This window comes from Colobus angolensis, unplaced genomic scaffold (genome assembly GCF_000951035.1).
Source record: "Colobus angolensis palliatus isolate OR3802 unplaced genomic scaffold, Cang.pa_1.0 Scaffold299, whole genome shotgun sequence".
Taxonomy (NCBI): Eukaryota; Metazoa; Chordata; class Mammalia; order Primates; family Cercopithecidae; genus Colobus; species Colobus angolensis.
The window spans coordinates 4,490,790-4,518,584 of NW_012116254.1; the positions used below are offsets into that span (position 1 = coordinate 4,490,790).

Genomic DNA, 27,795 nt, shown 5'->3' on the forward strand with positions numbered 1-27,795 from the left:
GGTTTTCTTAATAACTGCTTAGGGTGATAGAACAGTTAATTAAAGGATTAATAGCCTAAAAGAACTAGATAAATATTTATAAAAATTAGGCTATCAACCAGGTCAAAATCTTGAGCTCAGGGCAATAATACAAGGTGTCTCTGGTCTAGCATAAAAATTGTTTGCCTGCTATGCAAAGGCCAAAAAAAACCAAACCAAAACCCCCCACCCACAACTGCTAAAACGCTTCCCTGCCTGCACTCACTAGTCAAAAAAACCAGAATGGCAAACAAAAAATTCATTACTAAAAATTCAAGGCCACTTGGAGATTGTTTTTTCTTATACAATTCAGCTAGTCCTAGCTAAAAATGTAAGCATTTAAATATTTAACATTAAACTCATTTGAAACTGAAAAGAGGGAAAAAAGGGGTTGGGGAGGTGGGATAAGAGGTTTTTTAAAAATCCAAACTGCTATTTACTGAAACTTTTGGTTCACAGCCGTCATAAGATTACCTATTCTGTAAGTTGGCCCAGTTGAGCAGGTCCCATTTTCTCAGAAATATAATTTGAATCCAATAACTGTCTTTTATAAACCAGCAAGTCTGTATTACTATCGTATGACTAAAATTCTAAAATAAAAGCTATGTTTGTGTATGTGTATGTTTAGGTGTGTTTACACATATGTACATGTATTATGTTATATGTTGTGTCTACATGGTAAAATCTGGCATAGCTGGCCACAAATCCAAGGAATTCTATTCATGTTGGCTCAGATAAACGAGTGCTAATATAAAATATATAGTAATTAACACAAATGCCTTTTAGTTCATATAACTTAAGTAAACATTTGATAAGCTGGTTTTAAAATAATTGGTAAATCAAAAATAACAGTGTCTTTAAAATTTTTGCCTGAATTATACTACTCAGTTTTATATTTGTCTCTGTTAGACGTTTTAAGGTCATACAACTATAAACTCAACTTAAAAACAGAATGATCTTTGTGTAACTGTAAGTTGGACTAATTTAGTATTATTGATTTAATGAAAACAGCTGTATCCTCTGAGTTACTGGCAAAATACCCATGTATTTCATTTTTATGGTTCTTAATTGAACACATGATATTCACAGGTAATAAAAGTGGTTAACAGGAAAATCACTTGAAATGATTAGTTATGTCTAGTATCTCAGTTTGTATAAGTAATCTAAGAATAATTGTTAAAAATGAATTGGATGGGTATACATGGGATAAGCAAGGGTGAGACATGGTGGTATGCATCTATAGCTCCAGATACTCAGGAAACGGAGGCAGAAGGATTGAGTTTGAGGCTGGAGTGTGCTGTAATTGTGCCTGTGAACAGTCACTGAACTCCAGCCTGAGTAATACAGCAAGACTTTGTCTCTAAAAAACAAACCAAAAGAATGTTTTTAAAAATAGGATGTTAATGAACTTTTAATGTATTTGAAATCTTATAAATTAATATTCATTAAATGGATCATTTCCAAATAAAATAAAAACGAATACGTAAATTGTTGGAAATATTAGTTTGTTCTTGGCTTCCTAAATTATAGAAAGACTAAATATATTTGGGCCTACTAATACACAAAGTTATAAGGAAACATGTTTCTAAAAATTATAAAATGGTTCTCATCTATAAAATGCTGATATAATAGTTCAAAATTTTGCTTCCTAGGTTTTCACTAAAAATTAAGGTTAATAAGAGTTAAAATTTGAAAATATAGAATTCCATATATAAAGTGTACTAAAAAAGATGTGTTTTGATGAGAAAAGTTGTAAGGTATAAAAATTGCTTTTTATTGGGAAAAAAATAGTTGTTTAAATTCAGAGTTTATTAGAGGTTGTTTCAAATATGGAAACAAGATAGAAAGGAACCACTAAATAGGAGAAGAGAAACATGAAGGAAGTTAATGGGTGTGAGAATGTACCTTTGGTAAGGAAGGTTACAAAGTTAACAGAGTAAGTCTGTATGAGTCTTGCACACTAAATTTTTGTCCTAAAGCAGGATGACCCGTTGTTTAAGGGGAAGTATGAAACAAAGCAGAAAGTTTAAGCATGTCACTGAAGGTCTGTGCAGGTCATGAAAGGTTCATGAAGGATATATTTATGAAAGGAGTTTTGTGTGTAATTAAGTTGGCTATGGTTAGAATGGAATCATAAGATATTGAGCTTACATATATACTTACACATATGTATATATACAATACGGTATATTCTATACATATGCTATATATTTGTATATACACTATAGTGTAAATGCTATACATGCACATTTTTTATATATACACACACACACACTAAAAATTTGGTCCCCAATGTTAGAACAAAGTTCTTTTTAAGGATCTGGTCTTAATAAGATTGAAAGAGGTTTTAATTTTTTTTTTTTTGAGACGGAGTCTTGCACTGTTGCACAGGCTGGAGTGCAATGGCGTGATCTCGGCTCACTGCAAGCTCCGCCTCCTGGGTTCACGCCCTTCTTCTGCCTCAGCCTCCCAAGTAGCTGAGACTACAGGCGCCTGCCACCACGCCGGTCTAATTTTCTGTACTTTTAATAGAGACGTGGTTTCACCGTGTTAGCCAGGATGGTCTTGATCTCCTGACCTCGTGATCTGCCCGCCTTGGCCTCCCAAAGTGCTGGGATTACAGGGTGAGCCACTGCGCCTGGCTGAGGTTTTAATTTTTAATTCTAAAATCAGCCATCTTCTAAACTGTAGTTTTAATTTCTGCCATATTTTCTTCTGAGATCCATTTAATTTCCCCTGGATTCAGGTTAGAAAGGCTGCCTTTTTTCATTTAAAATGGTCATTTCATTTCTTGAGGTAGAGTTTTCTTCTTGAAGATCTTGATTTATATCTTACAAGTTCAACCTTTGCTGTATCTTGCTGCACCTTATTTGCAAGTCACACATCATTGCCTTCAGCTTTTTCTCCCCTTAAGAAGGTACATCTTTTTGTTTGGCAGGGGTGATAACTCAACTTTTTCATTAGCTCCTGTAACCTTTTTTCTCTCTGGTTCTAACTCCTGCTGTTACGAATTGATACTGAAATGTTCTGTAGAAGGCCTAGAAAAGCAATGTTTTCCTCCCGTATAACTTGATTCTGAATTCTTGGCTTTTCTTGTTGTTTGAATTGTTCCACGCAACCAGGACATTTCTGGTGATAGTTCCAAGAGCCATGTATTCTACTCAACATACTAGCTTTCTTTACATTCCTCTATAAGGCATACACTCACAACCTTGGAAATACTCTTCCTGTGTCTGATTAAATTCAAGTACCTTTTCATCAGATTCAACTTTCAGAATATCCAAATAGGCTTCCCGTTAAGGAAAGGCAGTCACACTGCCAGAGGTTTTTCTTTACCATTTTGGTAACTGGCCTAAGAAAGATTTTATGTTCTATCAAGATAAATTCTAGTGTTTCAGTTTTTTGTTTTTTTTTTTGCTTAGGAAAAATGAAGCTTTGAAAAGATGAAGGTTTTTACATGTATGTAACTTTCTGTACTGCTTCTGGTCTTTTGATTATCATTTTTGTTAAATATTTTAGTGACCTGAGATTCTGTTTTGAACCCTTTGACATCTTTGACAGCCTTCTTTAGGATCAAGTTCTAAATTAGGTGTTTTTGACTTAAAATTACCTTTGGAGTTTTCCACTTGGGGCTCTGGAAAGCCTCAGAGTATGTGTATGCCATCTGGTAGAGAAATTAGCTAATTAGGCTTGTTTGATGTATTAAATTGTATGAAAAGCATTGTCTAATGATGTAATACTAGACACAGTTACATTTATGAGTATGTTATTGATATGAGTGTTCCAAAATTGTATAATGCCGTTAGAAATCTGTCATCAGTCATAATTCTGATTATGCTGTTTGCCACAAAAATAACCAAAACTACTTGTCTATTTTTGGTTATGGTAAACTCTCATCAGATTTTTAATCATGGTTATTCTAAGTTTTTGTCATTCCCAGTTATTGCTTTTTCTCTAAAACTATTTGCAATCAGATTCATGAAAAAGATGCTAGCACATTTTAAATACAGGTTACTAATAACTTTAATGCCAACGAACTAAATATTTTTTCAGAACTTGAATGGGTCCATGTAACTACTAATTAAGATCAACCACAACAAAAAAGTTACATGAGACTGAGTAACTGAAGATGTTTGTGACTTTTATGTGAAGCATTATTGATTTTTTACTTAAATGTTTTGTTTTTCATATTAAAGGAAATTATCTCATGCTATCTATAGTTTACAGCAACTTGGAATACTTTTGTGAACAAAGGTGGAAATATTTGCTTTTCCTTTCTTCTTGATTCCTCCAATTTGGAAACAATATATTTGAGTATTCATTTGTTTTTGTTTTTGAGACAGAGTCTTGCTCTGTTGTCCTGGCTGGAGTGCAGTGGCACGATCTTGGCTCAATGCAACTTCTGCCTCCAGGGTTCAAGCAATTCTCCTGCCTCAGCCTCCCAAGTAGCTAGGACTACAGGCATGCACCACCACGCCCAGCTAATTTTTGTATTTTTTAGTAGAGACAGTGGCTGGGCGGGGAGGTTTCACCATGTTGGCCAGGCTGGTTTCAAACTCCTGACCTCAGGTGATCCACCCATCTTGGCCTCCCAAAGGGCTGGGATTACAGGCATAAGCCACTGTGCCCAGCCTATTTGTGAGTATTCTTAAGGCAATATGATTTGCTTAAGTTAAATAAACATCTGCTCTCATTATAACAGGATACAATTGGAAACACTGGTTGTATTACCAAGACTTTGACTGAAATGTCATATTTGAGAATGTGTAGAATGCCTGGCTTCAATGTTCTCAGCATTACACTGAATTAAAAACTGTCATCTCCTGGCAGGCCCAGGAACCTTAAAACTATAGGTAAAATCTAAGTCTACCTTGATTTAGCCTCCTAGCCTCAAAGAGGTTTTTAAATCTGAGATTACTGTGACCATACTACTATTCTTGCAGACAAAATCTGATAAATTTTACAAATCTGTTTTATTCTGAACATCTTTGGTAAAAATCCGGATAACTTTTATGTTTCTGAAGGAAGCTATATATACCTGTTATTAGATCGCAGCTCTGTACTCTGTTTTGAAACTCCTGTTATCCACCTGCAGACTGGATTTGCTCCTGAATCCTCCTAATTTCCTTCAACATTTGGCCACAACTCTCTAAGAGAAAAAAACAAAAACAAAACTATTCCCATGCTCTGAGGCCTATTAAGTTAAGATGTGATGAATTTTTAAAGGAGCAAGTCTCATGGTGATGTATGGGTCACACAAAAGTTCACCACACCAACCAATGCCATAGCTAGAGACATTCAAACTGCAAACCAGGACAAAAAGTTGATGATTTCGGGCTGTAGACATTTTCCCCAAGACATCAGAGCAAGAATTGTATTAGAATTTGATTTATTCAATTGGTTGCCTTTAAGCCTAGATTCAGGGCTCAAAACCATTATGCAAACTGGGATTGTTATATTACTATTAATTTTACTTTGTATATTTCCTTTTTAAACTTTCTGTTATTTGTCAAACTTTTTGCAGAAAGACGTACAATTCCTAACAGATAATGCTAGAGCCCAGCACTTTGAGGGGACAACAAGGGACTAAGGAAAAAAAATTTAAAAACTTAGTAATAGACTCCAGGTGGACTTAGCCTAAGTGTCACTCCCTTCAAGCCTCCCTGCACTCAAAGGTGGCTAAAAGGGTTTTAACACTGACTTTTAGTTGCCAATCACTCCTGCCAATGCAGGATGCAGGACCAGATCAATAATCTGGGAAACGTCTATTCTGTCACCAAGGGACAACCAAAGCCTAACTACAAGATAATTGATCATAGATACTTTCGGAAAAATATCTTGATCAAGAGAGGGAAAGGTGAAAGCTGTTAGAATCAAAACGGAGTCATGTTTCCAAAAGCCCTGACAAATGGAGCCAGGGAGGTCCATGAAGAGAGGGTTCTTACACACTACCTCAAAGACCCAGAAGAAACCATGCCAGCTTGCACAAACACTATTCGCAACCTTACACAGAAAATACTTTTGCGACACCTGCCTAGAAGGTCATTGTCCAACCCTGAGCTGGCAGCATCCTTGTTATTAATCCTTGTAGCCAAGAACTACTATTTCAAGAGAATTGTATAATCTTTATCTGTCCTTTAAAAACCTGTCTTCCTTTACCTTCCCGAATACACACAGTTTACTACAGCATGTATATTGACTTCACAATGCCCTATTCCCAAATAAACATCATTTTCTTTTAGAAAGCCTCTGTTATTTAGGTTGACAGTTATTACACCTGAAAACTAAATGCTAGCTGATCAATAAAATTCTTTGGTTCTACTGTATACTTTTATTTGGGGACATCTGCTTCCAAACACACTAATTACAGTATACTCACTTTTCAATATAGACAGTATATATTTTTAAAAATCACACAAAAAGTATGTCTAAAATTTTTATATTTAATTTCAAACACCAAACTGAAATAGACCAATAACACAGATCTTCTGTGGTCCACAAATCATGGTAAAAAACTTTGTTTTCAGATGCCCATTATGGCTTGCTGACTGGCTTACTGCATTTTAGATTTTCCTTATGATTTTAGTAGCTTTCTCTAATGGAATGTGCTGAGTGAAGCTTCAAACACTTTCCATTGAATATACACAGATATCCAAATAAAGACTGGAAAAAATATACACCAGTCATTTTCTCTGGTTGTTGGAATCTGGGTGATTTTTTAAAGTCCCATCCACTGCACTGCCAGTAAAAGACCACAAAATATTTTTGTGTATTTACAGGAACGTGATAATCAAAAGTTGTTGTGGGACCATTCAAGATGAGTGCAGGGAAGGGAAGCCCATTTAAACATATATTCAAGGAAAAATAAATTAAGTTACCTGAACATTTGGGTAGAAATATTGAGCACTGCTATGGTCTGTCTCCCAAACTGTCCCTCAAATACATCATGAGATTTTATCTTCATTGTGGTGGTGTTGAGAGCTGGGGCCTAGTGGGAGATGTTTGGTTCACGGAGGCAGATACCTCATGAATGGCTTGGTGCTGCCCTTGCAATGAGTTCTCACTCTCTCAAGACTAGACTAGTCCCCATGAGTGGGCTGTTAAAAAGAGACTTGTTTGGTTGTTGTTAAAAAGTGGGTTGTTTGCACTTCTGCTTCCCCTTTGCCCTTCTCCATCAAGCTATGAACCAGCAGCAAAGCCCTTGCCAGAAGCCAGGGTCATGCCCTTGAATTTCCCAGCCTGTAGAACTGTGAGCTTTTTTCATAAGTGACCCTGCCTCAGATATCCTGTTATAGTAACACAAAACAAACTAAAGCACACAAAAGCTGAGGACTGATGTCAACTCCACTTTCAAGGGCTACCAAACACAGCCACATCACCAAAGAGAATCTCACTTCCTGACCTCCTTGGAAGCAGAAACTTGACTCTCTGGGCAAGATAACTGTTGTCTTTTAAAAATTTCAGTGTCATAGTTAAAACATACCTTGATCAGTCAACAAAATTACTGCTAAACCAGTACTGGGAAGCTTCCTAAAGCACTCCAAGCTTCTAACAACAGCCAGCATGAAGTAAAGCAGATAGCATCTTTGCATTTAAGAAGTCCCAGGAAGGTTTTGGAAATGGCATTAACGTAAATGTTCACATTAAGAGAAAAAGGTTTCCCTGAATTGAATGATTCTTTCTACTTTCTAGTGCTGGACAGGATAGGCTCAGACTTAAGAGTGTTAACTTCCAGTCATGTGATAATGGCCAGGAGCAACCACAATGATTAACCTTTAGATAGAAAACACATTCCTTTGCTTTTGTCTTCCTTATGTATGTTAGATTAGGCTTCTATTCAATCCTCTATGAGTTAAAACATTTAGAACCAAATAGGCCATTCTATTAAGACCCAGCTTGAGCACTCTTCAGCTTCTCCACATTTTCCATTATTTCCTGGCAAACTAGTACAGTAACCTGTTAAATGCAAAGCAAGGGTGTGGTAGATTGACTGCATTTAAGGCTCCAATTCTTCACCCCTCCTGTGTTCTCTCCCTTGGTCTAATAACTCTGTAGTGCCTTCCCACACTGGGTTTAGCCATGTGGCTTGTTTCTGGTGAATGCTGGTTAGCATGAAGCATGCAGACATGAAAGGGAATTATGGGATTGGGCTTGGTTGTTATTGCCTTCTACAACCTCCACAAAAACATGCTTGTTTAATGGAGGATAGGAGGCACATGGAAAAATGCCAAGTCCTTCCAGTTGAGGCCAATTCCCTCATGAACGAGGAAAGACTACAACTGCTCCAGAGACACCAAAATCACTTATCTAATTCATAAACTCTTTATTGCTGCACACCACTGGGTTTTTGTGGTTGCTACGAGTTACTTTTGTGGCAACAATTGCTCCAATGTTTTATGTGACATTTCTGAATTTGACATCTTATTTGCAAACTTTCTTAGAGAAAGATTTGTTACTAGCAGAGTAACCTTCGCCTGGTATTCTGTAGACTGTGCAGATTCAGTCATCCAATATTGAGTACCCACTTTGGGCTGAATGAACTCTCAAGTCCTCTCATTTAATTCTCATAACCACCCTGAAAACTAACTTCCTCATTTTAGGAAACCGGAGGAAATGAAGAACTTTAAGGCAGACTGATGAAAAGATTTATCTAAAGTCACATAAAGTGGCACAGTCAGGGTCTAAACCCCAGGTCTCTGATTCTGAGTCAAACTGCATTTCCCATTACATCGGAAATGACCAAGGATTAAAATTAGCAGAATGTTATTCTGTCCAGCCATTAAAATCCAAAAAAATTTTGTTCAAAGTAGGCAACTGAGTTTTCATTCTATTACCCAAGATAACTGACTGTATAGGACTGTTTGCTTCAAGCGTTCCATCCTTAGTATTCTTGTTAAAAATGGCCTTTAAGATACTGCTATTCCCAGTCGAGAAATACCCAGACAACTAAAGAGACTAAAGTCATGTAAATCATCCATTTCCCAGTTTAATCTTAAAATGAAATTTATGTTCAATGTCCCTCTCCAGCCAGTCACTATGTAAATTTTGAATTAAGACATTATTACTTGGTGGCAATATTGGTCAGAAAAAAAGCACATCCACCTTTACAATGGTCACATAACAAATGGGGAAAGAGTGGCTATAAAAAATAATGCACCCACCTTCAATCAAACGCAATCTTTTAAAGAATATAAACAAGCCAGATTCTCAGATATCTCTCCCTTTTGCAATTTTGATTCTGAAAAAAATATTTAAAGGAATCAATTAGGTATTCTAAAAGAAGGCAGTTTTCTAGGGGTTTCTTTAATTATAGGGGGTTAGGTGTAGAGAGATAAAAACGGGAAGCAGTGCACAGGTAGTATGAAGTAGACATTTTGGCAAATAAAAATTGCACCATATGACATGTCACACAGAAATTGTTAGAGACTTTGAAAAATTTAGTTTACTAAATATAGCATTTTATGTTTTATATATTTTACCAACAAATAATTATGTTAAATTTAAGCATCTGAATCCTGAAATGATAAAGAACAGGAAAATAATGACTAAGCTAATAAGTATACCTGCGGAGTATAAAATTTTGTCAGTGGTTTTCATTTTAGAATTAAAAATTTGAATTTCCCTTTGCCTACAAGTGTTAAGTAACTTGCAGCAGCAAATTCCCCCATTAACAACTTCAAAGCATAGCAAGAATTCACAGTGGTTTACAGGCCACTAATTCTTTCACAGATGAAAGCATTCAATTATCTCTATAAAATTCAATTCCTTGGAATATGTGTTTGTGATCGACGATATACATTTTTAAATGTGGTGATAACACATGCTATTATTCATGATTTAAAAGTTGAAACTTCAACATGATTTAAAAGAAGTAACTTGTGGTTCTTGGGTAAAACACACACTAATATGTTTTTTTTTCAATATAAAAGAGCAACCTAGACTTTCCTATAAAACATTTTTATTCCAGGTGGTAAGCTAGGCTTAAATTTTTACCTTTCAGCCAAGCGCGATGGTTCACGCCTGTCATTCCAGCACTTTGGAAGGCCGAGGCAGGCAAATCACCTGAGGTCAGGAGTTCAAGACCAGCCTGGCAAAAATGGTGAAACCCCCGTCTCCACTAAACATACAAAGAGTAGCCAGGCATGGTAGTGTGCACCTGTAATCCCGGCTACTCAGGAGGCTAAGGCAGGAGAATCACTTGAACCTGGGAGGAGGCGGCTGCAGTGAGCCAAGATTGCGCCATTGCACCCCAGTCTGGGCAACAGAGCAAGACTCTCCGTCTCAAAACTTCAAAAAAAAAAAAAAAAAAAAAAAAAATCATTTTTCCCACAGCAGCACATTTTTAAACAGCAAACCATTTAGAAGTGAGTCATCGTTTGTATTAAAACCTTATTTACGTGGTACTTATATTTTAAGTAGTTTGATCAGATACTGCCACAATATAGTTTAGAGATAAGGCCTCTCATGAAGGAAAACTTTACAAGATTTAAAATCAGAGCAAATGAATTTCTTAAGTTCATGACATGTACTCTCAATGGAGAATCGCTGTTGGGCAGTGGTTAAGGCCTCTGATTTACTACTTATCAGAAAAATCCACATATATACAAAACTCTGCTAAAATTCCAATGGCTTCTCTAGATGAATAATCTTTGGCTGTGAGTAAAAAAGTTAACTACGTTTCACTTAATACACATACATACATACACACACACACGGGTGTATATGCAACTTCCTCATCCTCATTCCACATGTAGCCCATTCTTGGCTGGGTTATGGCTTGTAATCTCAGAACCACTGCCCCTAAAATGACTGCTCAGTAGCACAATCTCACTGTAAACTATGGAACCCAAACTATACAGCTATCCTTGGCTTTTAACTCCAACCCATCTGGGCCTTGTGATTTTATGTGGGCTTCATAGCAGAACCTACTCAGCTTGTGGTTATCGATTTTCTGCTCACCATGTAAGCAGTAGCTCAATAATACTGTCCAGTTTTCATGCACATCCAGACACACAGGTGAGAGTCTGTTCCAAGATCTCATTTTGACCTTCTTCAAAGGTCTTCTCCATCTCTCCAAATGGAATGTATTCTCCAACCCTGGGCTTAAACTGTACTCTGCCCATCTTCTTCCTGGACCAAACTGTTCAGAAGTTAACTTCTTTTTCTTGTCATCACATCTCTTTCCTAAACTACTTTAGAACTTAAGTAATTTTATTTTCATGTAACACTTAGAAAGGTGCAGAGGTAGCCAACAAAACTATTGAAGACAGACTGTAAAAACTGGCAAATCTCCACCAAAGCTTGCTTAGTCTATTGTTCATTTATAACTGAACCTGTTATCTGCTATGTCTGATTCAATGTTCTTGCCTTCTATTAATGTGATTTTAAGAATTACTGCATGTCTCACTATGGCAAAATAGCATGACATTTGTTTTACAAAATCAGTTAAACCGATTCTACAAATATTTCCATACCCATTTATTGCAGTAGAAAATAATTTTTATGTGCAAAATAGCTTTTTGGGTTTTTCTATTCCTGTATTTGTAAACTTGTAATTTTTAGGCTGGGCTTACTGTATATTTTGATGAAAAGGGTGACTCTGTCAAAGGGGAAGCTGGATAACTGTATGTTGCAAATATGTTCATGAACACATTCTTCATCCAAACTTAGACAAACCTGGAGCTTACAATAATTGCATTGGATGACATCAGTTTGATACTGATATGCCTGCTTCCTGCACTAAGAGGCTTTCAATCTACTTTGAAGAGGGAAAAAATACGCCAAGTGGGGAGACAGCCCAAACACAGACCTTAATACTTCTCTCATACTCTTCAGCCACTTGATGAACATGTGGAATTATGGATGCTAGGGCCAACAGAAAAATCTCCTGATACAGATCAGTGTCACTACTTCAAGCTAAGCAGTGGCAGGCAATGCAAGGGTGAGGTGACAATGTAGAAGGATCTCCTCTAGTCATCCCTCAATGTTGTTGTTCAATGTTGGGAGGTCCCTTTTAGATTGTTTATATAGTGGCAGGTGGTAGCAATTACAGTAAATCTTCTTGGGTTTCCTCATAATAAAAAAGTGTTGATAAAACTGTACCAGTCCCAGGGCTATCCAATGCCATGTAGAATAGTGTATTTTAGCATTTGAGGTCCCTTTTTGTTGCATACTAAAGCATGCTTAAAATGGTTTGCAGGAAACAGTCTGCTAACCAGAAAAATACTGATTCATCCACAGAACTGAATTCTTGCAAGGCACAGAGGAAGACTGGCTGACCTAAATATTTCTCATTTTTAAAATTATTTCATACTGATTATATGAGATTATATCTTATCTAGTATTTTTCAATGAAGCCTTAAAAATGTTATTTTGTTAAAAATATATTTTAGCAAATTTCAACTCTGAAGACGTTTTTGTTTACAGCATAGATCTTATGTATTAGAGTGCTAATGTGGCATAGGCAAACTCTAAAATTAATAAAAATGTATAAATAGCACTGTGCAGTGTGTGGTGTGTGCCTGTTGTGGGGCAATATTAAATAGTATAAATTTATCTGCCAGGGGGATAGGATAATCTTTTATGTAACACCAAATTAAAAAAACAAAAACATGCACTCTTAAAATCATACATCCATATGTGAAATACACTTTTTTTGGTTTCCATATAATTTAGGGAGTGAACACCAAAATGTAATCCCATATAAAAAAAGATCAGTTTAAATAAAAATTAGAACAATTAAAAATTAGTCCCATAGTAACATGGTAAACAACTCAAATGGCTTTCTTTTAATGCTAGGAAAACTGTCCACCTTTCAACGGTGACAGGGCTGTTAACACAGGTAAGAGCAAACAAGGTAAAAAGTGAAAGCACATACAGATGATGCACACAAATATATATATAAACTGACCAGAAATCACAGGACATGTAAGCAATGTTTTCTTAAGCAGAACTTTTTTTGTACTTTAAATAGACTAAAATATTTGGTGTAGGTGGGGGAAGGACAGCAGTATTCAACAATTTTAACTTGAAAACCAGCTGTAATAAAGCCTCAGCTCATTGTTTAATAAAAATAAAAAAGGAACCACATCGTACTTTTGACAATCATAGAACAAAAGCTTACAAAGAACATATTTAATATCTCCATCACAGTGCACCAAGGATGCAGCCACTGAGGACTACCAGAGGGAAACAAGGAACAGGGTCTGCATCCATCATATTGCGTTACAAAATTAATGCCATCAGAGAAAAAAATCTCACCTCACGTGCTCAGTGTTCTAGCTGGTAAGCACCTTATGAGTATGAGGCTAGAATTGAGAGAAACTGCTCAGTCTGCATCAGGACACCCAATTCCTTCACTTGCCATTGGCTGATGCATTAAATCATTTCAACACAACATTCACAGAGAAATATAACAACACATTCTGGCTTCTTGAGCAGGACAGACTGGGAAATGCAGTGGACGCCAGAGCATCAAAGGCCATGTATTTCCTCACAAGAAATCTGCAACCACAATTGGTTTCCTTTTACTATGCAAAATGTAAATTTCAGATTAAGTTTAACCCCGTAAGGACACATGATTTGTACTTACATATACACATAGGTTCAGAAGAACTTACTATCTAGTTGGCCTCTTCTCTGTTTCATTAAAACATCAGTTACCTTTGCTGGATCACGAAGTGTGAGTCTCACCACCATGCTGGTACCTTCAGCGATTACCTGTGTTATAAATCTCATGTTCCATTCACAGTAGTAAGTGCCAATAAGTATCAGAAATGTTGACAGCCATAGTGCAGCTGAGTTTAGAAGCAACTATGACAACATAAGGAAGTGAGGGTAAATCACGAGAACACCTAAGGTGGTCAGCTCCTTCAGGTGTGCCTGGGACTTGCTTGGGTTTAGCACTGAAAAGTCCCGCATCTAGGGAAACCCTCAGTCCCAGGCACATTAGGGCAGCTGGTCACACTGAGAACACTACTCACTCTTTCCTTAATATCACTAGAGAAAAGGTAAGAACTTTCAAGAGCATAGGGCTACCTTTAAGGGCATCAGTCCCCAAAATATTTTTATGTCACTAGCTAATGGCTAGTTCCTCCAAGCTTGCTAAAAGGCTAGGAAGTCCAGAAATACCTTATTTAAAGGTGTTAACTTTAAGAAGAGTTGGCAGTAATCAAGCAAATTAGTGAGCAGTGTATAAAAGCTCACTCGTGAAACCTGTTTTCAGACCTATCTTCTAAAGGTTCTTCTAGCTTTGTCTGGTTCTATAGTATTTTACTGTATTCTCTTTTTGCAATTAATCCAGTTTTGTATGCCTTTTTCTTTTTTTCAGGTGAAAATATTCTATGCCAACTGTTTTCCAAAGTCTTGCATTATATATTGAAACAAAGATTGCCAGCTGGAGAGACAGCCCTCTGATTACAAAGGCCCAGAATGTTACTTTTAACTGTGCTCCACCAGGAGGTCTGGCCTTGGGAAAAGATGGTGAAAGTAATATTCTCAGATATGAACATTTTTTATTCTGCCTACAATGCTGTGATCTAGTTCAACAACTGCAGAACTGTTTTCATCTTAATATCTGCAGTTTTTCTTTCTTTACTCTCTTGCATACAAGGTTAGTGTCACAGCTTCACTATCACTAATAAAAAGATACAAATATGCCTTTAAAGTCAGGGTTGGAAAAGCAAAAATGAGGCGTGAGGTTACACTGGTCTAAGAAAGTACTAATTTGGGTTCTGCATTTTGTCAAACAGTTAAAGGTTTTTTAAAAAATTCAAAACTCACACATGTTACCTACTTGGTATGTGTGAATTATTTCTCACAATTTTAATTAATCTGTGTGTATATCAGTTATACAAAGGAATGGATTTCCACATTCTTAAAGCAGGAACCTATATTCACCAGCAAAGGACCCTACTGTTTCTCACCAAAGTTTTTTCAGCTTGAACAATTCAACATTGGGAATAGTAAGAGTGGCAAACAAATGTTTTCTCAGGGACTTACTGAGAAAAGAAAAACCTTACTGGAAGAACAAAGACTTAGTAAAATTTCTATTGCTACAGACAAATGCTAAAAAACAACTTTATAATAACAGCATTATAAAGGGTAGAACTTAATACAGAACCAGAAATATGGCAAGTTACCTAGTGATTAACATTGCAAAAGAGTCAAAAACTTCAAATACACAGAGAAAGGAAAACAATTATGAAATGGAAAATATATAATATTTAAGTATTCTTATAATTCTAAAACTTCACTTTTGTCCTTAAATCAATATATTATGGATTTCATTGTTCAATAAATTACCATCTTTAATTAAAAATAAGAAGTAAATCAAAGAGCATACTTTGGAGCAACTAAGAGCTGTTACTTTTTGGAGGGTAAAAGAATATTTTTCTTGAAAATTTTTTGAAGAAAAATCTAAAAGCCCTCTATGTTGAGTTAATACACCTTTCTGACCCCCATCATCAATGGCATTGTTCCTCCCAGGGACTCTTAACATCTAAGCAACAGTGAAGTTCTGGGTCCATTATGGATCTCATGGCACCAAACCAACTGACACTGAAGTCAAGTTAATATACTCCAGTGAGATCACCTGTGGGTCAAGGATGGCCCAGAGAATCTTGGAAAATCCATTTATGTTGAGCAAAGCTCTGAATCACCTTCAATCAGGCTGTCAAATACAGGAAAATTTGGCCTTGTAGTATTTCCCAGGGTAACTTAAGCAGCAAACTTACACCAGAGGAAGAATTAAAGAGGGAGGTATTATCAACAAAAACAACAAAGTTAACCCTAAGTTAGTACATCCCAGAGTCCGCCTGGACGTATAATAATTTAGTAACGGGGTATATGACAGAGCTTTCTTAGATGATAACGAATTCTGGCTGTGATTCTGTTACCAAGTTGTCAAAAAATGGTATACTAACTGAACTGCCAAACGGCAAATTAAGAAAATTAACGTATTCCAATGGTCTGTCCATGAAAGGAAAATGTACACAGACAAATTAAGAACATTTTACCAAGATCTGAGATTCAAACAATGGAACGATTGTTTTAACACTGTTAGAATGACCCCAACTGTTAGTTTGTCTATGAATGTATACGTATATATAAATTCATACACACACATTACTTCATACTTAAAAAGATTGAGGCAGTTCCGCTATATATAGTTAGCTACAATATCCAAGATAAAACAATTCCTACTCAAAAAATAACATAAACACACGAGATAAGTTCTTACCATAAATGCTCTCATGAGGCTATCTAGTATAGCTCATATTTCCTGGTTCTAAGGCTCAAAACACAGGAATTCCACTCCAAGAGATAATTTGCCCCTCAATCCCCACATACAAAATGTAGTCTAAACAAACAGAATGGTAATAAAAAATTGAAAAGAAAGATATAAAAATAACTCAATAGCAGGATTCTGACTACCTCTGAAGACCACACACTATCATTATTCCTGACTGTCTTAAATACAACAATCCAACATGCCCCAAGACGGAAATTTGGTATCGTAGGGAAAACATTGGCTACGACTGTCAGAAAAGTTCGTAATCTTAAACATAACTTATGTCATTTGTTAGTCACAAAGACATTTACTGAACAGAATTTTTGAGCCATCTGTAAAATTAAAATGATTGAATCAATCTGAAAAGCAATCTTCATGATGAAGAAATTAGGACTCTAGGTATGAAAAGCATGTTCCTTTTTTGTTAATAAACTCAAAGGAGAGAAACATTCTGATATATACAGATAAAAACATGGCTAACAAGCAAGAGGGTAACCAGCAAGTACTACCTGGATGTGAGCTGTCAGGAGGAAAGGAAGAATAAAATTCTGGTAATTAATAGATTCAGCAAAGTAAAGTACATGAAAGGAAGAAATGTTTGATATGTCTAAATATCAATGCCTTAGATCAGAGTAAGAAAAAAAGTCATTCATTGTTCGAGTACACAGATTAGGTATCTAAAGAGATACTTGGTGCGCAGGGGCTTGGGATGGAGGGCGCAAACTGGAATGTTCAGCTTTTAAAGCAAAGACTGTACATGAAGACATATTTTAAGTACAGTGAAGATTGTCTTGTGTTACTTTATATCCCACCATAAACCTACCCCACGCTCAGACTAAGAGGGTATCTAACGCTGAATAAATGCTGAAAATATTTAGTAGTTAAAGAAAAAAGAGAAGGATCTTAAAGGTATATATGGGAAGCTTTTGGAAGAGGTAGAGAATCCAATGGCGTATATATTCTCTTCTATTTGATTTCAACTAGCAAGAGACTAAAACTGATGTTTGCTTTATCTTCAAAGTCTTAGTCTTAAACTGACAAGGGCACAAAAAAAGTGAAATTAAAATAATTTTAACAAAAGGCAAAGCGTTTGACAGTGTTTAAAAGACAGACAAATCAAGCAAAACTGAATGTGGCTTAAGGTAAAAAATACAACTAGGTATTAAACAATTTGTAAAACCTTACAAAGAAAATTTAACTTTCCAGAAAAATTCGGTAGATTTCCTTCTGGCAAAGTGACAGGTCCTGAGGGAAAAAACATAATCTCTACAAGACCAAGCACAGCTCAAGGGTCAGGGCCCCATCCTAGTCATCTTTTTATTATTCAATATCTACCACAGTGGCTGGGCAAACAACAGGCATCAATAAATGTTTACTGACTGAATGTGTATTGTAAGGTATCATCAGTATAACTGATATAGCTCAAATCTAATCATGAAAGCTTCGTTAAAGTAGGATAAAAAGAGCACAATCAGTGGTATTCCAGAAGGTAAGCCTAAATCCAATTATATTTTCTAATCTCAACCAGTGGCTATAAAGACTTTCTGAGCTTCTTTTTAAAGCAATGAAACTCTTTCCAAAAGAAACACCATGCAGTACTTCAATACAGAATAAAGATGCCACTGGCTAGACCAAAGTCAATGGGAACTCCAACAGCCTCCCCTAAGCCAGCCCCCAAGGTGTCTCTGTGGAACCTACTGGAAAAACTGCTGCTCATCTTAGAAATGTGATAGAAAGCATACTCATTCAGTTCTGAGGTCATCACACCTAGAAAATTACCAGTACTGTGAAGAATAAATCCTAAGTAATGTTGCAAATTTAAATAAAGACAAAATTTCAACAAAGAGGAGATTCTATCACTTAGAAAAATGAAAACCACACTTATAAATGTGGGGGAGGGGCAGAAAACAAAAAAACTTAGGCCACAGTAGATAAAATACAAAAAACATCATCTCATTAAAAAGCATTAAACATATTCACACAAAAGTAATTACGACCATGAAGTAAACTGCTCAACAGGTATAACTGCTCAATAGGTGTTTTCAAAGAGTTGAGTCCCAATTTCACACGGTACAGAAAAATCGCACCAGAACTGTAGAGATGTGCTCCACTATTGAAATAGCATGTAGGCACGGCTTCACTTAACACAGTAATGCAAGAGTAACCGCCAAGATCAGGACCTTCTACCACTTTCAGAGTTGTTTTCTGCCCCTACAACTGATCCCTAACACCATTACAAGTTCCCAAGTAAGTAAAAGAAGGGCAGAAGCTCCACTGAGTATCTCCTACAGGCCTGATAGTGGTATTACCTAGGACATTTACTCTGCTCACAAGATGGGTAGTAGAAGACATAATTACTGGACAGCACGAAGTCTAGAAGCAAGCAGCAGGGCACTAAAACAGTGAGAGTTTATACAACAAAAGCTTGATAAATTAACTAGTATGTGGTACAAAAGCAATTTTTACAGCAAAGGTTGAGGAAGAAGATATACTAGTGAGAATGACATGAAGCAGATCACAAAATAAGGCCACCTTCAAAATATTATAAACTATAGAATCATTCTGATCTTCAAGTTTGGATTTATAGAGGTTTCTGTATAAAGCATTAATACCTAATCACGAGTTTCCTTTAGTGTGAACCTTTTTGCATTTGAAGGTATTTTCTTTGCCAGGAATGCTTATCTCCCCTGGCTCATCACTTGGCTAGGTTCTTCAATGTCAGGTATTAGCTCATGTATCCTTGTCAGGTATTAGCTCATGTATCCTTTCCTTAGAGGCTTTCCTGGATGTCCTACCTGAAGCATCCCACTGTTATTCTCCAGTACAGTACCCTGTTTATCTCCTTCATAGACAAGTAAGATGATTAAGGGTTAGTGTAACTGCTGTCTCAGCAAAGGCAGGAACTGTAGTTGTCTTGTTCACCTTTACCCAAAGACTAAGAAAGTTCCTGGTACAAACAGGTGAACAATAAATATTTGTTGAACGAATAAAAAATTACTATACCAAATTTACATAAATACATATACAAACACACAAATACAGGAAAATGGGGAGTACGTGATAGAAAACCACCAAATGTTGAAAGTATTGAAAAATGATACCTGTAGAGATAGGTGAATATGATTTCAAAGAACAAGTACCAAAGATAGCTTCAAAAATATGAAAATTTATGAAAAGATGACCAGGAGTGGTTATTTTCCATTTCTACTAAGATGCAAACAAAAAGAAATGTTTAAACTGCAATGAGTCAATATTAGATGTCATAATTATTTGCTGCAGAATGAACTACCAACAGTGTTTCAGAAATCTCTCACTACAGAGTATGAAATATGGTCAACCACAAAACCAGGATCAGTTAAGAACAGCTCAGACTGCAGGTAACTTAATTTTTAAAATTCTGAATTCATAATTATGTGTAGAATAACAATCAATTTATAAATTGAATACAACAAACTTTAAAAACAGATGGCCCATATCTGCTGATCGTACCTCTGCATCACTTTTCTAGGTATTTTGCAGAAACAATTACATTTACAAAACGTCTATTTCATAATACAATCTGGTAACTAAACCAAATCAAACTACTCGAAGAGCAGAAGGTCTGCTGTTGAAATATTTTAAAATACCTTTTGAAAAATGGGTATTTAAAGATTAGCTTTTTAAAAAAGGGATATGTATGTGGAAGTAATTCCAGCATATCCCTGAAAATAATTATACTGCCACCTATGCATTTGTTATGAGGTGGAAGGATAAATCAACAGACTGCTAGATTACACAAGTCAATTATTCCTGTTGAAACTTGGGCATAAGACAAAGGGACTTTCTCCATATGAATTCTTACTGTACCCCAGAATTAACTGGTGCCAGCAGTATCAGTGCAACTATTACTGGTGATGATGTCATGCTATGCTGTTTTGATTATGAGGACAAAAATGGGAATGGAAAAAAGAGGCTTGGAGAGGTTTTTAGTATGGTTTCCTTATAATAAGATTTAGCAGTTAAAAACAAACAAACAAACAGAAAAACACAAAAAGAATGACTGTTTAAGCCCCACTGAACACATTAAGGTCAAGGATTTCAAAAGTTAATCCACTTTTCTTCCCCCAAGAGTTTATTTTTGGTAAAAGGCAGAAAAATTAGTTTTTCTACAAGGAAAATCTGCTTCTAAATAATTTGAAAATCTTGATATATATTATATATTAAAAAAGACACACAAAAATAACAGAGAGGTGGGAATAACAGATTAGGTACTGTAACTTTATAAAGGTTTGCCTAGATCAAGAAGCAGCACACACACACCTCATCTATGCAAACTAAAAATGTATATAAACAGCACAATACTGTGATACTGGATCATGATACATTACCTGTACACATAACTACTACTGTTATTAATAAACCTTTGGGACACTCAATTTTATGCCCAATAAGACATCATTAAGTCTTTAAAATCTTCTCTTCCTCTTTAATGGGAGAGTATTTCTAGACACTAATTTTCCCATCTAATATTCAAATATAGGAAACAGATTCCACAAGGTGCTTTAATTGATGAGACCTCAAGTGCTGTTTTCTCTCTTGAACTTTTGGATAGTAAACAGTCCATAGGGACCACACACAATACTATGACAGAAGAGTTGTTACATTAAGTCTTTTCATGGGACTTGATTGGTGAAGCTTTATGACATGCTTGAGCAACGCACTGAAGGGGATCCCATCTGAGTTAATACTTTGTCCAACCACTGTAGAGGTCCATTCAGATGAAGTTCAATCCAGCAAGGAGTACTTGTTACCGTCTGTCTTCTGTTTAAAAGAATACAGGAAAATGGTTATGAAATTCAAGTCCACAGGCAAGGAAAATGGCTATGTTTAGGTACACTGCATTAAAAATTTAGAGAAATTAAAAGGTTGTGTATATAATTTTGGACACAATTATTTCAAAAAATGGCTGATCCTCAAAGTACTTCTGATGATCTTATTTTAGAAGTGATTTACAGGAACATCTTTTTCTCATCAAACTAAAATTAATAAGGTGATCTTATTATTCACCATCATCCAAAATGGAACACCTGAGAGAGAATGTAGATACTATTAATATCAGGCCAGGGCCAGACGTGGTGACTCACAACTCACAACTGTAATCAAAGCACTTTGGGAGGACGAGGCGGGCGGATCGCAAGGTTAAGAGACTAAGACCATCCTGGCCAACATGGTGAAACCCCGTGTTACTAAAAATACAAAATTTAGTTGGGCGTGGTGGCACGTGCCTGTAGTCCCAGCTACTTAGGAGGCTGAGACAGGACAGTCACTTGAACCCAGGAGGCAGAGGTTGCAGTGAGCCGAGATCATGCCACTGCACTCTAGCCTGGAGAGAGAGCGAGACTTCGTCTCATGGGGTAAAAAAAAAAAAAAAATCAGGCCAAAAGGAGAGGCGTGAATAAGGATTGTCCAAGCAAATGAAGACATACAGTCACTGTACTTATCAAAACAACCACAGAATAGTAGATACTCAAACATCAAATGGAATCTAAATAAAAGTATACCAAAGCAAAAACAAAATTTTGGCCCGAGCTAAACCCATACCATAGAGTGTTAAAAGCTGGAATTCAACTTTCCCTGCCAAAGCCAATGAACATCCCTCTTAGCAACACCATTCGGGCTTTTCACAGTGCTTCAACAAAAGGGGCAACTCTATGGGAATTACAAATTATTCAATGACATCCTGTCACTTCCATCCACTGATTTTAGTTCCATCTTATTTGCTATACAGAATAAGTCAATAAATCCACTTGCTTCTATAAACTAACAGCCCTTCAAATATGAGAAAAGCCCATTATCAACTCTTCATCTCCAAGCAACACATGTTCAATATAATTTAAAACTGTACTTCCAAGGATGTCATTTTCTGAGGCAGATGGCATCAGTGCCCCACTATACCCTTCAGATTTTTCAGTGTGCTCTAGGCAACTTCCAACTGCAGGTATCTTCATTTCTGTGCCCAGGAACTTCTCTGATATACCCAAAAAGGCTAGAGGTGCCAGGAAATTAACATCCCCAGGAGCAGCCCTCAACCAAGGAAACAGAAATTGACATTTACATGCCCAGCAGTTCTGTTCCCCTGGGGAGGATAATTCTGTAGACTGTTTACTATTTCCCAAAGTTTCCCCAAGGGTGTCAGTTCTAGTGACCCACCCACTGTGGTAGATGGCTTAACAATGGTCCTGGCTGCCCTTTTCTCCCCTGTCCCACTTCCCTTTCAGGAATAAGTCATAATCCAGGTCACCCGTAGGTTTAAGAAGGCTGCCATGCAGATATATTTCTTGATTAAATACGAATTCTTCATACATCTAAATTCCCTGTTTACTACATTTCCTAATTTTTATGCTAACAACCAAGATGGCATTAAAGAAATTTAAAAAACATAGTTTTAGAAACCTAAACATTAAGTCTATTTCCTCAGCTCCAGAATGATTAAAGACAGTAAGTTCCTGGTAGCTACCCACATATCCACAGATAGATGGGTATTTGCCACTTTGATTTGTAAATGTTAGAGGAAACCACTTGATCTTCCAAAGTCAGATGTACCTGACTCCCAATACTCATAAAAACATACTGCATATTACTGCTTCTGTAATTACAGATTTTACTTTATCTCTGAGTTAAAGAATAGCAGAGTCCACAGTGAATGAAGAAGGGCAGTATCTTTACCAAGTAAAACTGCTCTTAGCAGAAGATCTATAGATATACATGGAATTCTCTCTGTAATTCACTCTTACTTCCACTAAATTCCTACCATATTTTGCATTATTCTAACCTTTTGAAGAAAAAAAGTCTGACCTGAAATCTTATTAGACAACATAATTTAAATCTAATTTTGCTATCAACTCAGGTCAAGTCTAAAGTTTTAAAAAAAATGGCATTCAGCATTCTCTACAGGTAACATCTCAAAAAGGTAATAATCAAAACAGAACTATAGCAAAATCATAAAATGAATGATTCTACTAATATAACTCAGAAAAATGAGTGACAAGTCTTCATTCTCTGATATAAATACATAACATATATTTTAAAATATATTCAACAAGTCGATCTCACTCTCAAAAGTCAGATTTCTGACAAAACATAAGTTAGACAAGCAAGTCCGAAACAAATCAATTTGGAAGAGACCAAATTGCCGGAAGCAGCAGGAATACATTCACTATATTACAAGAAGATTTCTTAAACAAGCATACAGAGAAAGCAATACAAATTGAAGACTAAGTATTTTACTTAATTCCTACTCTTAAATATGGTAAAGAAGTCTTCCCTCTCTTTGATGTGAAATCCAATCTACTGTTTATCAATAATCTAGACTATTTTATCCACTGATGACAAATTAGTTTTTGTAAAACTTAAATATATAATTGTTACTACTATCCTTATTGAAGAGGTTAAGAGTCCAGGAGAACTATCTTCCAATCCCATCTCAACCACTTATAATGTAACCTTGGGTAAATTACCAGCTTTCTATGCCTATTTACAAATATGTATTAGTTTGAACCATTTGTTACCTGCAAGGATGGCAATTTCATATATTTCAACCTTACAAAGAATGAATTGACAACAGAAATAGTAATTTTTCGATACTACACTTAAAACAGCACAGTGCCTGTCACATTAGCAAGTATTCCTCCTATTTCTGAATGAAGTTCCTCCTCTTAACCTACATTCAGTTTATCTTAATTTATTTGTCCAGCTTTATTTTTTCTATTCTCCAAACTGAATTGCTATGCTATTCTCAAGATTATTCCCAACTCTGCCCACCCCATTTATGACTACTGAAATCCAACACATCTTTTACAACTAGATCCCGTGCCATCAAGTTTTTCTTGAGCACTGTGTGCAAACATATCTCCTTCCATAAACTAACATAACTCTTCATATACACCCCTTTTACGGTATTTTAACACTCTGCATTATCTCAAAATGCGTGCCCGTGCATGTTTTAATGATATCTTCCATGATGGCAGCTCAGTAAATTGCAATAGTTTTTAATTTGGAGGCCTCCAACTTTATTTTACATAAAGATCAGCTAACTCTATAACCTCAATGAAAATAGATACAAATGAACTCCAGAATATGCAAAAGTGGAATGAAACATAATTACACTGTGGAAATTTAAGAACCAAATATGTATTTCATACCGGTATTCTGCTCCCCACCCTTTCACAAAACTCATTCTTATGGTGCACATTCTAGTTAGCTGGTAGACGGCTTCAAAACCCTGATTAACAGACTGAGCCAGAAGAGCAGCAAATTCCTGGTTGTTGAAGATCTTCAGATTACAGCCTATGATTAAAAAAGGTAAAAGAAACTGTCAAAAGAGTATCACTATTAAAAATTTTAAAAGGGTTACAAGTTTTAGAATACGAGCATGCAATCATCTACCAATTCCTAAAATTAGCAACTAGAAAAACTAAGCAAGTTGACATGATAGGTTTATTTACATTATTGAATGCATACCTGGTGGAATTTTACACACTGTTGCAGGGTGCCAACCGTATCTCTGATTACAATTGGGGCTCTGCACAAAGATTGCACTATCACTTAGGCACTCAGCAAAAACTTCCCCACCTATGTAATATAAGCGCACTCCTCTTCCTGAAACAAAATACAACGGAGATTAGTTTTGTAACATTTACTATTTCCGTGTGACTTTAGAAGCACTTTCTTGGGAAAATTCTAAAATGATATAAGGTATTTTGAGGATCTTTTTCACAGATAATGCCTTTCTGAAGTCTAACTTTAAATATACTACTGTATATTTCTCCAAGAACACTATTTCACCAAGAATACTACATATTTCTCCAAGAATATTCTAACAGTTTTATTGATTTTAAAATACATGTGTACCAAAAGTATTTAAACAATGTAGAAAAAGTACACAGATAGTAAAATAGTTTCATACAAACGATATATATTATTTTAAAATAAGTAAAAGATTGAGTTAATTTTTGAAGGAATTCATTGTTTGGAGAAATATACCTTCATTACAACTGTATTTTCTTAAAGATCCCACTAACGTTAAGAAAAAAGATATAAAAGCATCAAGAGGTTAAGAGTCATTTCCCATTTTAAAAACTATATATTACGGTGGAAACCAAGCCTCTAGATGTATAAGCATGATTAAGTGAGAAAAAATTCTACTGGGAGATTTTTAATATACTTCTTTCAGAGTATGACAGACCACAGATGCAAAATAATATGAGATATAAGAATTTAAAAAAAAAAATTGTGAGAGGCGGAATTCTAACACGGCACCTAAGAGTCTCAGCCCTGAGGTGCACATACATTCTCAATTAATCAAACACTAGGTGCTGCTGTTAAGGAGTTTTTCAGATGTAATTAAGGCAGCAGATCAGTTAACCTTAAGAAAGGGAGATTATATTTGGTGGGCCTGACTCAATCAGGCAATCCTTTAAAAGGGACTAGACTGTCATAGGGTAGTGATGCAAAGCATGAGAAGTATTCAACACAAGAGGCATTCCATCGCTGACTTTGAAGATGGATGGCACCATGTGACAAGGAATTCAGGTGGCATCTAGGAGCTGAATTCTGCCACAACCATGTGGGCTTAGAAGGGGACCTCAAGCTCCAGATAAGAACACAGGCCAGCTAACATCTCAATCTTGGCCTTGTTAAACCTTGAAAAGACCGCCTAACCCATGTCTGGACTCCCGACCCACAGAAACTGTGAGGTAAAAAATTGGTGTTTTAGGCCACTGAGTTTGCGGTAATTTGTTACACAGCAAAGAAAACTAATAAAACAACTAACATTCCAGATTTAATAAATACAGAACCTGGTACGCTGGTTAAGACTATGGAATATTTGTAATACAGTTATGCATGTGGTCATTTGAAAAACATTAAGTCCAAAATAGAGATTTTTCAGGCTATATTCCCTGATCAAAATCACCTATAAAACTAGAAATCAAAACTAAAAAAAATCTAATGACAGCAATCTAAAACTTTGGAGAGAGAAGAGAATAGGGCAGGAAAAAAACCATTACATTTTTTTGCAGAACCCCAAATAAGATACAAAAACAAAAAACTAACTATTTTAGTTAAAGCACCTACAGTGCCACTGGGTATCTTAATAAGATTATCCAAAATCTATACATCAAGCAAGATTTGAGAACTTCCACATGGAACCAAGTAATAGATCTTCTAGTCATTATCATATTGCAGTATCAAAATCAGCCTTTGATAACCAGCATTACTTCTCACAGGAGGTGATGGTTAATCAGAAAAAAAAAAAAAAAACAGAAGCAAACTATTGTTAAAATAAGTTACTTTAAGGTGATGAGAATGATGTTCAATTATGAATGGCTCTCACACTTTTTCACTTCATCGTTAAGGAAATACCGAGCACCCCAAAGAGTTTTTGTTTATGTGAATATTATGGAAAATGACTATATTAGATATGAAAACTGAGATTTAAAAAACTCATTTAAAAATCAAATAATAAATCCATTACACATTAACATAAACAATGTTTATGAAAAACAACTGTATTTCCAAAGCAAAAACAAACAGTGGCCACATTTCACCTTTTTACAAATCTCTTTAATGTCTAGTGTAACAGAAGTTGGAGTCTCACTATCAAATCTACATTTCATCTCCTGCAAAATCATACACATGTAGGCTCTGGAATACTCCACTGTACACTCATGAGAGAATGAGAGTAAAAATGGCAAACAGCATCTCAGTACTACTATGAAAATAGCTTTGACCTCACAAATTAGCTGAAAGGGTTTCTGGGACTACCCGAAGTCCCCAAACCACATTTTGAGATGTCCCTGAATTATATTTTGAACTATATAAAACGCAGTTCTTGTTTTAGATATCTCATTTCAGATGAACAGCAAGCAGATTTCATTTAATATATAAACTCACCAAAGGGGGAAAAAACCTGGACGCTATATAAAGGAACTGGAAAAAAAAAAACATACCTATATGCCTTCTTGTCATTTCTACTGTGGCATTTCGGTTAACATTGGAGAGTAAACCTAAGCAGAACCTCTCTGAATTTGATGGATCTGTAAAGCCATCTACAGTGAGTGAGGGTTGTGATGCATGGAAGGTTTCGCCAACCCTCTGATTTAATTCATAATATGCTATTGAACACCAAAACGCAGGTTCTGAGTAAGTAACTGGCTGTAAGTCTGAAAAAGAAAAAAAATAAAAATAAAAAATAAATAAAAGGTAGAAATGTGTGAACAATTCAAGCCAAAATTAGATTGAATATAATCATCTTTACATGCTCTATGCCAGCGTGCACTGGCAAAAGCTCAGGAAGCAGACATAATCGGTTTCCATAGATCATACCAGATTTTCAATATTTTTCACCCAAAACTCCAGTTTCATATATCATACCAGATTTTTTTCAAATTTCCCCCATGTCATTAAATCACTTTTTGTTGAATTCTTTGTTTCACCAGTAGTTTTAG

At 35.9% G+C, this 27,795-nt stretch overlaps 1 protein-coding gene across 3 annotated transcripts in view; it reads right to left on the reverse strand.

Annotated features, from left to right (window-relative positions):
* Nucleotides 1-19,693: 19,693 nt before the first annotated feature.
* Nucleotides 19,694-27,795, reverse strand: part of SMAD2 (SMAD family member 2) — an 89,672-nt gene continuing 81,570 nt past the window's right edge. For all 3 annotated transcript variants that reach the window (XM_011949358.1, XM_011949359.1, XM_011949360.1), the window contains 4 exons: nt 27,298-27,510; nt 24,809-24,946; nt 24,490-24,634; nt 19,694-21,109 (listed from right to left, as the gene is read on the reverse strand). In XM_011949358.1, the coding sequence (XP_011804748.1) occupies nt 20,986-21,109; nt 24,490-24,634; nt 24,809-24,946; nt 27,298-27,510 (620 nt within the window). In that variant the 3' untranslated portion in view covers nt 19,694-20,985. The remainder of the gene's footprint in view (nt 21,110-24,489; nt 24,635-24,808; nt 24,947-27,297; nt 27,511-27,795) is intronic.